At 41.5% G+C, this 17,740-nt stretch overlaps 1 protein-coding gene across 8 annotated transcripts in view; it reads left to right on the top strand.

Annotated features, from left to right (window-relative positions):
• gsx1 (GS homeobox 1) overlaps positions 1 to 17,740 on the top strand; it is a 48,864-nt gene that overhangs the window by 9,549 nt on the left and 21,575 nt on the right. For 6 of the 8 annotated variants that reach the window (XM_088280036.1, XM_088280037.1, XM_088280041.1 and 3 more), the window contains 3 exons: positions 160 to 260; positions 12,251 to 12,797; positions 12,883 to 13,647. In XM_088280036.1, the coding sequence (XP_088136162.1) occupies positions 12,263 to 12,797; positions 12,883 to 13,238 (891 nt within the window). In that variant the 5' untranslated portion in view covers positions 160 to 260; positions 12,251 to 12,262 and the 3' untranslated portion in view covers positions 13,239 to 13,647. Of the gene's footprint in view, positions 1 to 159; positions 261 to 12,178; positions 12,798 to 12,882; positions 13,648 to 17,740 lie in introns of those variants that run through there. The other 2 variants (XM_088280035.1, XR_015839625.1) reach the window with 2 other exon arrangements.

The following is a 17,740-nucleotide window of genomic DNA, read 5'->3' as shown; positions in this document are numbered from 1 at the left end:
TACCGCCAAAATGTTAGCAATCAGTTAGCACCAAACGTTTGCGTTCTCCTAGAAAGAAAAGAAAGACATGTCAAGAAAAGCCTACTAGAACAGCTGAATTAGGATGAAATAAAAGGTGATGCATTACAACGTTATGTTACTGTTTTTCTTCGCTTACAGGATCTTGTGTGATGATGGAGTGATGAGTTTCAAATGAAGTGAGAAATGTTAAGGATGCCAAGGACCCTGCGGTGCTCGGCAGGACAGATGTTAAATGAACTGTGAGTATCATTATGGTCAAATACCTTCATATGCTCATGACACATCTCGACTTTTGTTTGGATCGGAAAATAGCTTGAGGTCTTTGGCAGTAGATGGTCCTTATTGGAAAATAATTTGAGAAAATTAATGGACTGTTTTAGATAAATGTCTCAGAGAACACAAATGTTCAGCCTTGTTTGAAATAAAAGTAAGTTAACAGGAAAAATAATTGTAGACGCCACTTTTTTAATTTTTTTAAAAAACTTTTATTTGAACTCAACACTCTATTTTTCTCCTCAGTCCAGTACGGACACTTTTGATTTTACAGTGGTGCTGCAGTTCCGCTTTTGGCCAGGGGGTGTCAGTAAAAAAACGAATAACTCCCCTACTACTTTCTATAGTTTTAATGACAAAGATAGACTTATGTAGAAACCAAATTTAGACACCCTAAAATTTGGTGGCGTCTTCAGCTACCTGCCACTAATATTTTCGAAAAAGGTTCCACTGCAAAATAAATCCTTCATCACAGGGGACCTTTATAGTGAGTAAAAGTTCCTCTTTTAAAAATGGGTTTATTTTTGGATTATATTTTGGTCAGTTCATTTTCAATTTACCTATCGATAAGTCATATCCCAAGTGAGATATAATAAAAAATATCTCAAATCACTGAAATAATTTTATCTTACTTTGAACGCTTACTAAATACCTGTGGCTTTTAAAAAAAAAAAAAAAAAAAAAAAAAATCTGCATAGAATCAAGACTAATGCTTCATTACAGGGTATTTTTACATAATGATCCTCATGTTGCTGCTGTTAATTTTTTTTTATTAACGCAATTACCCGGCTCTTATTGGACTGGGTCAGAGGTCTAATTACCCTGCGTCATGCCGGTAAATAGTTGGCGGCGCCGAGCAGGTGGCCCTGCAGGTAAGAGGGAGACCTGGGGCATACCGAGGCGTGCAATTACTGGATGAATTTCACTTTAATAAATGTTGAGCTACATTTGGAAATTCAGATAACAGAGCTTTCTGCCTAATGGCTGCTGCTCTGAGGCCACTTGTGCAAGGAAATGATCCCAAAGAGGGTTTAATTATCAGCGGCTACATGATCCAGGGAGCGCGTGACAGAATGTTAAAGTGAGGGGGAGAGCACACAGCACAGGGATAATATGAAAATTAGTGAGGGGGAGGGGTGCGCTTGAAAAGTGGGTGCCAACTTTTATGCGCACGGTTTAAAATCAAGAATAAGCTTCCGGTTTTGAGCAACAGTGGTGGAAAAAAAAAAAACAATTGTAGTTTTTTTGCGGGTATTTTTTAATGTGTGTTTTATACTGTAGCCCTGGGGGGGGTGCGGTGCGATGCGGAGGGGGGCACGGGTGATGCTGGGGAACATGCTTTTTTTTCCTGCCGTACTACAATTAAGTGTAATTGCACATCCATGGTTTAACGATGCTTTTAAAGATGTTTAAGGATTTAAATAAATATCCATTGCACTGGCCTTTTACCTTCAAACCAAGCGCACCATCTAGAGGAGTAAAAACATATTGCAAGTGCTTCATGAAGCTTCATTTTCCCGTCAATACTGATAGTCATTACAAATTTTAGTTGACCTGTTCTGTTTGTTTACTCTTTTACAAAAAAGTTGGGAAAGCTGCTAACAGAAAAATCACTGTTAAGTCATACCGGTCTGTTGGTCCGGTTTGTGATTTCTCCACGCAAACTAAAAGCTCAGCCCAATTTAGCGCTGCTAGTAGTTTGAGTTGTTGTTTAAAGCTGATGGAATGCACAGAGTGCCGAACAGGCAGCGCTGTAATGGCACGTTTGCATCAACACACCAAATTCATCGTCGAGCATTTGATGCCGAGAGTTTGTTTTGTCCTGCCGCAAAGCTCACTTTTCGTGTTTTTAGCGGCTCGCACGAACGGCTCCCAAGCGCCACCATATAGGACTGCGGTGGTTTTGTTTTGTGTGGTTTTTGTGCATGCGAGGTCCTCTTGGTTTTACACACGGCGGTCTCCCTCCACTCTCCACCGGTGCTAAAAGCCCAGAAACAGAACGGTAATTGCCCAATTAGGGCCCTCGCTCCGTGGGCCGCAGAGCACTATGCGCCTCCACATGCTCACAGAGTCAGATAATTGAGATGAAAGCAAATGAACGGATGGCAGACAAACAAGCTACTAGAAAATAATTACTTGGAGTGTTTCTTTTCAGTACCTGTACAGCGAATTTCATTATTGTCAATAGCCTCTAAAGCTGCTCGAAACGCTGGTATTTGTCATATTCATAGAGACTTGATAATGACATTAATTTGTCTTAATGGCTTGGTTCTATTGTTAAAAATAGTGAAATGAGCAGAAATTGTCTTTCCTCAGCAGGTAGAGGGGGACTTCAGCACACTCCTGGCCAGCATGAGGAGATAATTTGGTGTGCTTGTCAAATTTCCAATAATTTGTTACGTGAAACATGAGTAATGTTAATACCATTAATGTCCATTTTCCTTGAAATTCATCACTGCCCTTTTTCTCTTCCGTTGTAATGCTTTTGCCATTTTCCTGGGCTTTGCAATATTAACAGCCGGAGTGGTTAAAACATTTGCAATTTTGTCTTGTACACAAACAGATAGATTTAAAAACATGGGCAAGCTGTCATGTCGTATCATTTCGCGTGGTTCGAGAAAACGCGCTTTGATGATGAATAAATAAATAAATAAATAATGTTCTTAAAACCAGATTTATTCTTAAAGAAAGCTATGGTATTTTCCCCCATGACGCTCGTTTACATGCAAGTATACATGTTTGTACATTTACAGGGCTCGCTATGTTGCAGTAACCTACAATTGGAAGAAAATAAAATTGAAATAAAAGTGAAATATACTACATAAAATACAGGATAAAACTAAAGGCTTTGAAGCAAACAACAAAATCCACAGTGCAAAGGGCTCTCAAAATAAAAATTACTATTCAAGGTTGGCACAAAATTAGTTAGCAACATTGATTGCGAGTTTGGAAAAAAAAAAAAAAAAGCCAGAGCTAAAATTTAATTTTCTTGAGTCTCTCCAAAGGTTTTATTTTCTTTCTGTGGAAGTCATACTACAAATATAGTATTTTATGCGCCACAAACTTATCATTTCATAATCACACGTTCTGCATATTTGTTTTCAATCTTTAAAGAAAATAAAAGCCAGGTTTCAGTGTGTGTGTGTGGGTGCGTGTGTGCGTGCGCATATCCACTGTTGCAAGTAAATTGTTTTATTTTTGTGTGACTTTGAGTACTGAGAGCTTTGTGTTGTTATTGCTTAACGCAGAAGCTGGTGATTCATTTGACTCCTGTTTGGAGCTTCTTATATAACGTGTTGAATAATACTTTTTAAATACTTTTTTTGCGCTTTCCACTGTGATGGAAAGTCTTTGGTTGTTTTCCTTCCACCATTCAAAATGCAAGTTTCAGAAATAGCTGTGATGAATCAATTGGCTGATTTCTAATCCTCATGTCTTCTATCATTTTTTTTTTTTTTTTTTTTTTGTCTGTTTTTGTGCGTTTATTTTTTGCAGTTCAGGATTGATGCCTGACATTATTCTATTAAAAAAAATGGTCATTCACCATCATCATGCAAACATCGCCGTAAAGCACATTAAGCCAGTATTTAAATGAAATTTAAAGGGCTGGAAGGGTGTCTCATTTGAATAATTCATTGACGACGCTATCTCCACCTGCTTCAGCCTCCGTGCCAGTGTCTGAATTTGTGTGACTGAGGCCCTGAATGGTGATGTGTGACACACTCCTGGTGAAAAATAACCGCCGCCCTCAGATCTGCACAACGGCCGATGAAGAATCGCTGACTTTTATTGGCGTTGAATAAAAGGATGCGATGAAAGAGTCAAAGGCTGCGAGAGAGAGAAGGATTCAGAGGGAGGGGCGGAGGAGTGCAAAACAAGGCCCCCATCCATCACATGAGTTGAGGAGACACATTCCAGTGCCCTTAGCAAGAGGATACATTCACTCAAAGTCACAATAGACGAGGAATCTGGGAGAAGCTGGGAGGGGCGCCCATCAATACACAACCTCACCCTTGGGCTCTCTGTGCGCACAAACTCAATGCGCCTTCCATCCCGATTCACTTCCTTCTATGGGCATGACAAATGGACATTTTGCTGTCCGTGAATGTGTTTGTACCCAAAACAACAAAACAAAATCACGGCATGGATGCGAAGAGTTAACAAAAAAAAAAAAAAAAAAAAAATTCAACTCGCCTTCTCTCGCTCCCTTCCCTCGCCCTCCCTCTTTCTGTCGGCCGGCCCGTCTCTCTTTCTCCACTTCGTCCCACTCATTAATCGGGAGTTGGCGAAATTTGGGGCTGGGGTGCTAGGATATCTCTGTCTGGCCGAGTCGGTGGGGATATTAGGGCGGAGGGAGCAGGTGATGGCTTTCTGGAGTGCTCTCATTTACACTCCTCCCTTTCTCTCGCTGAGCAGCGTGAAGAGGTGGGAGAGATGAGGGGGCCGCTTCCCCTCACTCCTATGAGCTGCACCTGCCAGGGGTGAGAGGATCAATGGTGAACTCTGACCCCCGTACCTTTCACAATGCCCAGTTATTACGTCTAAGCATGTAATGTATCCGTCATGTGTTGACCATGCGCCGCGACTGTAATCACTTCACAACAGGCAACAGTTTTGGCAGAGAGTTGACAACTTTTCAGAGTTCAAAGTTGTTTATAGCAACTCCCAGTGGGAAGTGACTTTCAAACTCAACCTAAGACAACGTGAATTACATGTGTACTTAAAACGAACACATCACTCTGACTATCATTTTCCAAACTGTTTAGCCTCTAGCTTAATGCTAACACACAATTAGAAACACCATAGACAGGCTAACAAATAGCATCAATTAGCAATGGGCAGTTGAACGTAAACAGGTCGACGACTGGTTAGCACGATGGCCTCACACAGCGCAGAGGTCGTGGGTTCGATTCCGGCTCCGGCCTTCCTGTGAGGAGTTTGCATGCTCTCACCGTGCCGGCGTGGGTTTTCTCCGGGTACTCCAGTTTCAACTGCGCCTCTGCTGATTGTAGCCAGTTGCGTCCACGTTGTCTCAGTTGCTTAAAATTCTTCCTGATCAATTAACCAACGCTCATTTCTAATAAAATTTCTTTTCACGTATTGTGTGTAGCAGCGCACAGTTGTCTTCATTGCATATTCGGGGGGGGGGGGGAGTGTCACCTCCTGCCTTTTTTGCCATCATAATATGCAAACTATTTGACAGGTTCCCTTTACATCAGTGGCTAACAACACACGACTGTTTTGTGTTGGTGTTCTCCATCTTGTGTTCATTCTAAATAGGAGGCCTCTTCGTTTTTGTTGTCTGGCAGCTCATTTTGTCCTTGAACCAAGTATAAATGCTGATTATTCAGAGTGCCGAGATGCATTTTGGATTCTGCCGTAGCGTTCGAGTAGTGTGAAAGTCGGCGGACCCCTGGCCTTGACCAGCTGAGAGCCACTGTGTCGGTTTCTATGGTAATGGTGAAAAAGTAACTACCTCCCAGCAGCGCCCCGCCGCGTGTCGCCTCCCCAATAGAACGCATCTGCAGAATACAGGGGGGGACCCGGCGAGATGGGCAGTGACCCGTCATCACGCCGACTCTCACATGCGCTCATATATAGACTTTGAATTAGCCTAAATCTCTTTTTTTTTTTTCCACACTGCTTGTGTCATAACTCTTGAGAGAGAGAGAGTGGGCGCCATATATTCCGCGTTCTGTCAAAAGCGGAGCGTGAACGGAGTAAAAAAAAAAAAATAGCTGTCACAGGGGTCATAAGGATGGGGTGGGCGGAATACAATAACAAAGTGGGGGAGAAAAAAAAAGAGTCCAAATCTTGCAATAGAAAATTGAGAAAGAAAATCAGCTTGAGACTGATGTGCTCATGTGTACGTCCAAATTTGTTATTGATTGCAGATAATTGAAAATGAAAATGACAACCTACCCAAAATACTGTGTTTTAATGACCTTTTATTTATTTAAATATTTATTTATTTTATTTATTTATTTATTTATTTATTTATTTATTTATTTATTTATTAGCGGTGTCCTTGGACTGTCTTTAAAATGTTCTGACGGAATGTTTTTAAAACCCCTTTGTCCACATTTCAGAAGTCAGTTTGTGTTGGTAGTCAAACAGCTTCACCCTGGAGAAAAAAAAAAAAAAAAAAAAAAAAAAAAAAAGGACCGCTCCAAAACAAAGGCGACCCCTGAAAAGCAACTAATGTGAGATGAATGGGGAGGAAATAGTGCAAGCCGCAGGAGGTCATTAATGAGAAAACCATAAACTTTCAAGGCGTCACAGTGGCTTGTTTGTTTCCTTGAAGGCTCCCAGCTTTGAAACTTTGAACTACTTATGTGTGTTTTGGTGTTTAAAACTCCACTAAGGTCAATCTCAATCATATTCAGAGTCGAAAATGTCTAAATAGTGTTTGCATGAATTTTTCCTTGTAGTGTTTAGGCACTCTCTGACCTCCCTCCTCCCCGACTCTTAACCCCCTCTGTGGTTTCCCATGAGCCTCCAATTGACTCAATTAAGTGAACACACAACTACCATATGCTGAAAGATGTTTGTTCTCACAAAAAAACGGCCCCGCAGCTGCATCGAGCGCGCTCACGGTATTGGGAAATTTGGGCCAAGATGAAATGTCCTCCCATCCTGTGTTCCTGTGATCTTTTGTCATTTGAAAGAGTGTTCCGTGGAAACATCAGAGTGGCCAAAAATGGACATCGAGAGAAAAGTGACAATGAAGGAAAGTACGAAAGTGAATGAGGGGAGGATCAGGGAAAGTCAAGTGAAAAGGAGGGAGGAGCAGCGAGTCGCCATCCAAAGTTGTTCGGCGCCATAATTCCGCTTTGTTTGGGCCACAATAACGTCTCGGGCGTGTTGGACTGCAGCATGACATTCGGCGGGGAGAAATAAGGCAAACAGAACATCGCAAAAGGCGCTTTTGTACTTGGGGGACTGTTCATGGTGCAGCCAAGGACACAAAACGCGGAACAAAAGGGGCCGTGCGGATGAAGGCACTATCGCTGACATCCCCGGCACTTTGAACAACTTGTCAACGTGGACACTCAAGCGCCTCCACTCTGTCACATTTGTGTACAGACCCCTTGAAAGGCCTTGCTGACCTGCCCATATCCCTTTGCTGGGGTTCAAATGGCAAAAAGCCTTCATTGTGTCGGCGAGAGTTCATTAAATTCATTGGTTTGACCTGTTATTTCTAGGCCAAAAGTCTGCTGATTTGGAAAAATGTGAGTCAGCCATTCGTAATCGCCTCGTGACCTTCGCAGGGTAACAAACCCCTTTGAAGACTTTTTCAAGGCTTTTATATGAAAGGGGTCAAAGGGAAAGTTGGAGACATATCTATAGCAGAACAAATGGATTTACATCAAAAGGGAATTTGAAATAATCCAAAGATATTTACACCTCTAATGGCTCTGAGGATTTATTTTTGTTCTCATTTAATATTATGACTGAAATGTATTAATAAATTCTTTTATTTTCATTTCGCTCATCCACCAAAGTGAAGAGGTCGTCTTGGAGATTCCAATAAATGGTAAATGTCAAGGGAAAAGTTAGCGGTGTTGGTTGGTGAGATGTCAAAACATGTCACGGAAAACTTGAGCCTCTTCGTTCCCATAACGTCGTCACATTTAGATGTAAATGGGCTCATTAGGACGGCTAGACGCTCAGGTTTGCATTTATCTCCCATTTATTCTTGTCATACACTTGCCAGGCTCCACGACGACTCGGCCCGGAGGAATTTATTTAAAACAACTTTATTGAACTCTTGAAAAGAGACTAGAAATGTTAGTAGTTTCATTTAATTAACAAATTTACAATATTTAGCTTTTATACCTTTATTTCTTGACCTTTACAGCTGTCACTCGTTGGCCCTGGAAAGTCCACAAACTGCCGATTCCTATATACTATACCCTTTTCCTACCGTGACGGAACCAGCAGAATATTCCATAAATATTAAACGTTAAAAGCTATTTTTTTTTATTTTGTCCTTACAGATGAACATGCCTTTTTTATTTTATTTAATTTTATTTAATTTAATATTTTTTTATTTTATTTTATTTTTTATTTTATTGTATTTTATTTTGTTTTATTTTATTTTATTTTTTGCCATACATAAAAATAAAGAGAAATCAAGCCTGGAAAAAAAACAACTCAGTTGGCAAGAGAAGGCAAGTTCGACACCTGAATCAATAACTTGCAATACTTAGGAGAAAAAGTCTCGGCCTCAGCTTTTACGGCGTGCCGCAATTGTCACATGGACCTCTGGCCTGCTCTCAACGTGGTGCAGATTGAGTCTTACCTCTGATTAACAATTGTTTGCCAAGTGCACTCAGCCGTCGTATCTTGGGACAAGACAGCCGCACTGGGACCAATGCTTGACCCAGACGCATCCGCATGAGAGAGATACTCGTCTGACGTTGAATGATGGCTTCAGAGAAGTTGAGAAACTTTTGATGAAAATTTTCAAAATTTTGTTTGTTCTTAAACAATATAAGGACAGGATTATTCAGACATACCTCTTGATCATTGCGGGGTTTGACAGTTTACCCGGAATCTTACTGCTTCATTTTAACACTACATGCAGGACAATTGTATGCTTCTAACGTACCGGGAACAACCCAAAATGAATTTCTTCTAAAATGCTGCATTTCTGTTTGGTCTGTCTGTCTGGTGGCTACTTTTAAAAATACCTGCGCACACCGCATCATCAAACAGCAAAAATATACTTTTTCCTTGCCACTGAATGGCATGTTGAGTACAGTTGGGTCAAAAATAACCCATATTTTTGGGGTTGTTTTTTCATTGACGCAAATTTTTGCTATTTTCGACCTAAAATGTTTTTACAGTTTGGCCTCTCAGGTTGGGTCTTCTGATCTTGGCTTTAGCCTTCTTATGGAGTTTGCATGTGCTTCCGCACTCTAAAACCAATTGGATCAAAAATAAAATAATGAAATAAAAATATAATAAATTAAATCATTTTAATTAATAAATCGGGTCAGAAACTCAATTTCTGGGATTGCTCTTCTTTATTCATTTGACCCATAATTTGGCATTGACATGCGCTTCAGATAATAGGTGGATGATATAATGATCCCATTTTTGACCTAATTGAAGTTATTTTTGACCCAAATGTTTGAGTGTCGCAATGAAATAAGAGCAAACCACATTTTACGCAAAAAGTAAAAACATCGCTCGCGACGGAACATTTTCCTGACAAGACCAACGCAGCAGAAAACTTGACACCTTTCAAGCAAAACCGTTTTTATCTTGCTAGTTCCGGATACGTTTTTTTTTTAAAGTTACTTCAAACCCACCCTTGCGATTCTTGATCACATTACCCTTGTTTAATATCACAACAAAATGTTCTAGTTTGGACTCCTTGTATTTATATAACATTTTTTTTTGTTCGCACAGTCACCTGTAGAGCCCCCCCCCCCCGCTCCCCTGCCCTCACGACCCTCCCCAACATCGCATTACCGAAGCCCTCTCGCTTAAAGATTCATTGGTCCCTATAGACTCCAGCAGCCCAAACATATTGCACCATTCAGCCGGTACTTATGTGTCATCTGTTATCTATTGGACTGGTGTTTCTGGTGAGCATATGAATGATAATCAGGCCTTTTGTGTGCCCAGAGAGGTGCCGCAGGATCTGCACTCTGCGATGTTGCCTCAGGGGGAGATTAGGAGGGGCAGCCGGCCCTCTGTGTCACGTCGACAGTCACAGCGCCCATCGTCGGCCGGGCGCAAACCCCACTGGGACCTTAAATCCTGTTACACTGTCAGCTAAAACCATCATTTGTATTAGAGATGTGTGGGTGTTTAAGTGCGCGTACATATTAAGCGAGGGGGGATAGTGTCTTAAACTATGAATTATTCATACCAAAAGAAAAGGAGATATTGACTACATCTCCATAAACAGACTGCACTCTTTATGTCAGCGGGCACGAGATCTTTGGGTATAATTGCATAAAAGCCCCTGAAAATGATCTCCTCCTGCAGCACAGCAGGCACTGGTCAGCCTTATCACGGAGGATGAATTTGAGTGATGGCAATTGTTCCAAGTTAATATCTTATAAATAATTTACTCTTTCAAGTGTTTATTCGTCTCTCTTTCATCCCACTTGAAGATTCTCCGAACAGCTGTATGTAAGTTGGATTGGCTGGCTCGTGAGTGATTCTTGAAATGGACACACGATGATTGAATATTATTATTATTATTATGATTATTATTATTATTATTAAGAATAATAGTAATAATAAAAGCAATAATTTATTATTATCATTATTATGATTATTATTATTATTATTAAGAATAATAGTAATAATAAAAGCAATAATTTATTATTATCATTATTATTATTACCATTATTATTATTATTATTATTGTTATTATTATTTGGTCAGAAAAAAATGGCTGCGCTATTGTGAGCATATATTTGCCTTGATTATTTCCCTTCAGTCACAAGTGATTCTCGAGAATGAGATTCTTTGCACTTCTGGCCTGCGCCTCCAGAGGGAGGTCAGAACTATTTGTCAGTCTCCAGTTGGGATTGCAAATTGGGATGAGTCTCCCTGCGTGACGACCCGCACAACCTCTTTTGCTATCCACGGGGCGACTGCTGTACATAATTTAGGAATTAGTGCGTCTAATCGCAGCTTTATCCGGCGCAATAACTCATGCTAACTCGCATTTCATCTTCCTTTTGTGGTTTTAAAAGATCATTTTGACACATTTGGCCCGTTTATTTCGGTGACAATAGCGGTTGTGATTTTTAAGCAGACTTGTCGCGATCTAGTTAGAAGTTTCGAAGAGATTGACGAGGCTGATTAAAGAGCAAAATCCCGAGAAGGCATTTTTTGTATCCTGTGATAACACATCTCACCTCAGGGTTTAACTGCGCCTAATTCGCTGTAATAGTGACGCCTAATTACAGGTCTAAGGTTTATTGCACATTAGTGGCGTGATGCTGAGCACATTATTGGGCCTCTTTTAATGGTCACACAGACACCATTTATCCTGATGTGTTTCGAAGTGAATGCCCCCCCAAAATAAGCCTATAAAACTAAACAATTATTTGAAACCGGTTTGCTAAGGAGGGCGCCTCTTGCTCCATTTTTTTACGTTAATGATTAAAAAAAAATGCCCAACTTTTTTTGTGAGTTTGGGGAGCTTGCACGTCTTTGAAGGTCGTGTTCAGAGCGCCTTAAAGTGAAAGAAAATGTTTTCCTATTAGCTAATTGAATGAGAGCGCAAAGCGAGGCCGCGCTGCTCCATGACAGAGTCGCCTTTGTTGCGTCTATCCGCCGCTGTCACACACTTTAATTCGACTCCCTTTCTCCCTCATTGAAACCCTCCACAATGACATTCAATAAGGGCCGCCGAGTGAAAACCTGGTTATTTTTACATATTCTCCCAAACCAGCACCCCTCCCGCCCCCGACTCGGCAGGGGCCCGAGCAAAGGAATTAATCACTGCTCTTTAACAGAACTGCCTTTAGGCGATGACTTGTCCCTTTTTGTGCCTAGAAATGACACATTAAGCCTAAATTGGTTGCATAAACTTTACATTTAAATGTTACCTGTGAATACAAAGTTGTTGTTTTTTTTAAAGAAAAGTAAAGCAAACATTTCTGCTGCGTCTCCGCAGAATAGCGTGCGTAATATCTGGCGTGGTTTTGCGCCACATATTCCTTATTAAGGCTGACAAATCCTTGAATCCAACTGCTGGCTTTTTGAATGTGGCAATTTAAGCTGTGTTTTATGATAAAATAAGAGCGATGATAAAAGGCAGAATGGGGCAGTGCCGCCTCTCGCGGCGTGGGTGGGGCTGACAAGAATAGACTACATTATGCAGTTCATTTAGTTAACAAGTGAAATAATGGGGAAGCGTGCAGTGGGAATGCCGAGAGAAAGGCACAAAACCCTATTGAGGACTCTCGGCCGCTTGCAGCGTAACCGTCACATGGCCGAAGCGGTTCCGCGGCGCCTATTTAAGGAGCCCCCGGCGCGCCTTCAGCACCACTTCGCTGTCCACCCTTCCACGCGAGAGCACGCTGCCACATCCCACGCCGCTGGCTGCACAACTCACCCACGACTCGTCTGCACGTCCGCAACCATGCCGAGGTCTTTTCTCGTGGATTCGTTGATTTTAAGAGAGGCCAACGACAAGGGGAGCGAGAACAGCCAGCCTCTATTCCCATACGCGGTGCACTCGCCCGGCCACCACCCGCACGGGCTGCCGGGCTCGTGCCACTCCAGGAAGGCCGGCCTGCTGTGCTTTTGCCCGCTGTGCATGGCCGCCTCCCAGCTGCACCCTTCGCCGCCCGCGCTGCCTCTCCTCAAAGCTTCTTTTCCGGCTTTCGGCTCGCAGTACTGCCACACGGCCCTCTCCAGGCAACACGCCTCATCCAACAGCCTCAACCTCGGCCACGGAGCCGCCATGTACCAGGCCGCCTACACGGTCCCAGACCCGCGACAGTACCACTGCATCTCCATCGGTGAGTCCACGATTAATTAACACGTCTCCTTCCCTTAAGATACACCTGTACTGACAATTTTATTTTTATTTTTTTGGGCGGCCAGAAAACAGCAACAGCAAACTTCAGAGTAGCAAACGCATGCGCACGGCCTTCACCAGTACCCAACTTTTGGAGCTGGAGCGCGAGTTCACCTCCAACATGTACCTGTCCAGGCTCAGGCGGATCGAGATCGCCACCTACCTCAACCTGTCCGAGAAGCAGGTGAAGATTTGGTTCCAGAACCGCAGGGTGAAGCACAAGAAGGAGGGAAAGAGTGGATCCGGCGGCCCACGGACTGCCACCAACGGCTGCAAATGCTCGTCAGCAGCCAGATGCTCGGAGGAAGAAGAGGACGACATGCCCGTGTCCCCCTCTTCATTCTCCGAAAAGGATGATGTGGACTTGTCCGTCTCCCCCTGAATACCCATCTGGACGATTTTTTTTTTTTTTTGTAACACGAGCCAAAAAGACTTCCACTTGTGTACATACGAAGAGAATATTTAATCAGGGAATTGTCCTGAATATTGTATCATTCTGTATACATGTTGTACGTTTTGTATGTAGTTTTTTTCTGAAAACAGTGAATTTGTTGTCGCCAAACCGGGTATGTACGGTAGGCACATTTGTAAAGCCGAACCCAAATGGAAAAAAAAAAGAACATTGCCTAATAGCATTTCTCCCTCCGTATTTTATGAGGTACTGCTTTTGGGCTGTATTGCAAGTTGCAAGCTTGGGAAACTTTACTCTGGCAGTTTTTGAGGTCGGACTCAAATCCTATTATTCAGTGTCATTGGAAATTTATTTATTTATTTAAAAATGTGGAAATAAAAGCATATTTCTGAGCCGATAAGGATTGTGTTGTCTTGGTCATCTTTTATGAGCGCCTTTGTGTGCGCGCGCTTAAACTTCAGCCAACTTCATGTGAGTCGACTGGACTTGACTGTGCAAGTGTGTATAGACACAAATACAGATAAAAAAAATATTGCTTTTATAAAACTTGTAGCTTTTATTCAGAAATTCGTATATTACTAAATGTGCAAAGCAACTAGTGTGCATGTGCCGATTGACTTATTCCATTACGTATTTTGATATTTTGTAACCTACTTATTGAGGAATATAACGGGAATGGTGGTGACTTATTTGTGCTGAACTACAATGTGGAGTACGAAATGAATTTTTTTAAAGGTCATAAATATTTCTTTTGTTTTCTCCCATGGGGGACCTTAGCAGATTTCACTGCCACTCACTCATTCATTTGTGGTTTTAGGATTCACGATAAGTCTCGCGTGACAGCATGAGTTAATCGTCAATGTGGGTGAATAAACGCGCATCATTTAGTCGGGATATGCTTAAGATATCGATCGAGTATGAAATTAAATGAGGACGACACGGCTTGGTGTCCATGACCCGCATTGTTGGGTTCTTAACGCACCCCGGAGTGTGGTCAAGTTTATTGCCACTTTCATGGGCAGGTGGCTATCGAGACAAAATAAAATACGCCTCAATTTACGTTATCTTGGATAAAATAACGTTATTTAATGACGTCATCAGATTTTATCTACATAAAATGTAAACCGTAAAAAAAAACAAGATGGATCAAGTGTGCCATTTATCTTCAAATTGTGCGTTCTCAATCGTCAAAATAATGTCTCGGATAAACAATTGACGATTTAAAAAAATACATATAATATTTTATGAATATGTATTTTAATAAAGATATGCCTCTTCTCACAGCCTGTGCGCATGGTGTCCACGCACCGAGTTTCGCCTTTGTTTTACGCACTGTTCCAACCGCTTTCTGCTTTACTGTTTAAACCTTAAACTGATCTTATTACACTGAATACACTTTAAATTATATCTCCCTCATTCTTAACATATCGTAGAGTTTTCTAAAGGGCAAACAAAAAAAAAACTCTAAAGTGCACACACACAGTCTGCTATTTGCATCAATGTCCCTTTTGGATGTTACGTTTCGCTTTTAAACTTTCCTTTAATGGTTCACTTAAGCATTTTAACAAAACGGCAATATTTGCATTTGTTAAGATTTGGGATTAGACTATTTTGTTAATTGCATCATATAGCCCCATTTTGCTCCAAATGTGCTCTGCAAAGCAGCCTTTATCCATTCAATAGCCCGGGGCGATGCGCCCTGGGGGAGCTTATACGCCCGGTGCTCCAAATGCTTAATTTATTTATTCTTAATTTTGTGCCGATCAATTCATTGAAGCAAAAAGGACCACGGTGTCTTTTTAAAGAGAATAAAAGGGGATTGTGGACGTAACCTCGACGGGGCTGACGAGAGGGCTCCCCTGACGCTTGGAGAGCCGCTTGAGTCAACAGGCGCCCATCTAGCAGACTCGCCCTCGTCTTTATGCCGGCTAATTTTTTATTTACGGCTTTTCTTTGACATGTCTCTTATCTATCAGATTAAAAGAACGGCTTGTAACAAATCAGTCTGCCCGATTTACAACAGCATTAAAAGGGGACAAAAGGAGCAGGCAGTCAGTACCTGAGAGTCTGGTAGACGGGCGCAGCGCTGCAGCTGATTCGATGGTTTGAAAATACGCACGAAACAAAATACTTGAATCCTGAAAAAGAGCCTTTGTACGTTTCTTTAGAAATCAAGCAATTCTGCATGACAAAGGACAATTAATAAGCCGTCTTTTCACGACCAGCAGCTGGTTTCCCCGTCAAGGAAAGTTGGAAAAAATTCAGGCTGAATGCGCGCAAAAGCCCTTTGCGCGCAGACAGCAACCCAAGGTGACCCATTTGGCACAGTTAAAATAACCAAGCCGAGGTAAAAGCGAGGGAACTGTCAAAAACATTTAAGCTGAAATATCTTGAAATTGCAAATCCCTTTATGTGGAGGGACGCTGCCGATGTGGGTTAGTGGTACAAAGGAGGTGGTTAAGTTGGAGAGGCTTTGCAAACGGACACGTGGCTTCTCAATGAGAGCGTGGCTTGCTTGCTTGTGCAGGCGCTGCACACTCGACTACTTTGAAAAAAAAAAACAACTTCTGCAGCCCAGTAAATAATCTATAGAGCGCCTAACATGCAAACCAAAAAACTTTAAGATTTGATCGTCCTTTTTTTAAACACTTTTGTGGTTGTTTTTACATGTTTGTTAAAAGATAAATGGCAGCAACTGCTCCGCGTTTGCAACCCATTTTTTTCATCTTCCATAGCAAGAACAATTATTATATTAATTCTAAATATTCCTTTTTTTGTTTATGTTTTAAATGGCAAATACCTTCTTCACGTTGCATTCTTTTTACAGCAAGGATAAACAAATACTACTGTCATGTTTATGCGCTGCAAATGTTTATTTAACTAAATTAAGTTTGTATATTTTAAAACTACCCTATACTTGCTTCTCTTGTTTTCATTTGCTTTTTTTTTTTAATTATTTTTTTAACAAATGAAGCGTGCTGCCTCATTCCATGCAGTTTATTTTGTTTTGTTTTTTTCGGGAGGGGGGTTGCAGATCCCGTCAAAGTGTCAGAGAAGGAAAGTGGCGCCTTGAACTCCTGAGTGTATTCTTGCTGCAACATTTGAACCCATTCAGCTGCATATAATCTGTTTAACAGCTAATAAGTAATGTAAGATGAAGGACTGGCACGCATGCAGCTTTACTTCTCCCTCATGCGCCCCCCCTCCTTAATTGAATATTCAACGCGCGCAACCATGCTTTGCTTTGCCTTTTTTCAGGGTGCTCAGAATGCGCCTTTTTAATTCGGCCTCCGCTTATAGAAGCCGTGTCAGAGGTCGACTAATAATGAACTGACGTGGAGATGGAAGTGACCTCTGCAAGCGCCAATTGATAGACTTCTACGTGCGTGTGATGCTTGTTCTTTTACGCGTTTGGATACACTTTCTGCTTCAGGAAATCATTTAATGCAAGTACTGGAATCAGTGTATAGGATGTATTTATTTGTTTATTTAAATCGATCGGGATAGTTCGTAAAACAATCTATATTTTCCCCTCTTAAGGATGAAAAAATATCGTTGTTGAAATGCCACATGCAAGACTGTGATATGTTGGAAAACCCGATTTGGAATATGAATCAAATCCATTTTAAAAAGTCTGATTTTTACGCACGAAAACGTAGTTGCGTGGCGGTGTTTTGAAGGATAAAATGTGGATGAATTTAATTTGCTGTTTGTTTATTGAGTTATACGTCGAGTTTGTGCACCTGCAGCACACACACACACACACACACGTAAACTCAGTGTGTGCGTCCAGCTGGACTGCGCAGTGGCTCGCTTTGGTCTCCTGCAGTTTGGCGCATGAGCGTCATCTGCTGGTTACGACAAACTTTGGTTCATTTCCACATTGAAGCTCACAGTTGCAGATGTGGTGTCAAAAAAAAAAAAAAATGACACAATATGCTGATGAAAATGTAACAGAGCCATTCATGCAAAATGGAATCACTGCTTAGTAGACAATATGCCCAACATGTCACCGTATGGATTCATGTTTCCTTCAGATACTGTGCATACACTATGTGTGTAGTGTTTGCTACCAAAAAGGACAGCAAAAATGAGTATGTTGCCTCATATTTTCACGATTTGCAAATATCCTATTTTGGTACTATATTGGAAATATTGTATAGACAAGGCAAGAGTGTTTTTCTAGGCTACAAACAAGCCACTTACGTGGAACTGCCTCACGTCTCTCAAGGGGGCCCCATGTGATTCAGGGGCCCCGCAAATATTTCTATGAGAACAACCTATTATCCGGCCCCTCTCCATGCACAATACCCCGAAGGAACGGCAGCCAGCCCATCGATAAACAATGTTATTATCAGTTACATTTACTCTCAATCAGGCTTCCCTTTGCCCTCAAATAAGGACCTGTAATATGTTGAAAGAAATCAAAATAGCAAAACATTTATTAAAAGAACTGTTTATTCTCATAATCT

Source organism: Idiotropiscis lumnitzeri, chromosome 17, assembly GCF_059441095.1.
Source record: "Idiotropiscis lumnitzeri isolate Australia: NSW breed Sydney's pygmy pipehorse chromosome 17, RoL_Ilum_1.0, whole genome shotgun sequence".
NCBI lineage: Eukaryota > Metazoa > Chordata > Actinopteri > Syngnathiformes > Syngnathidae > Idiotropiscis > Idiotropiscis lumnitzeri.
This window is presented reverse-complemented; position numbering and strand designations above follow the sequence as displayed.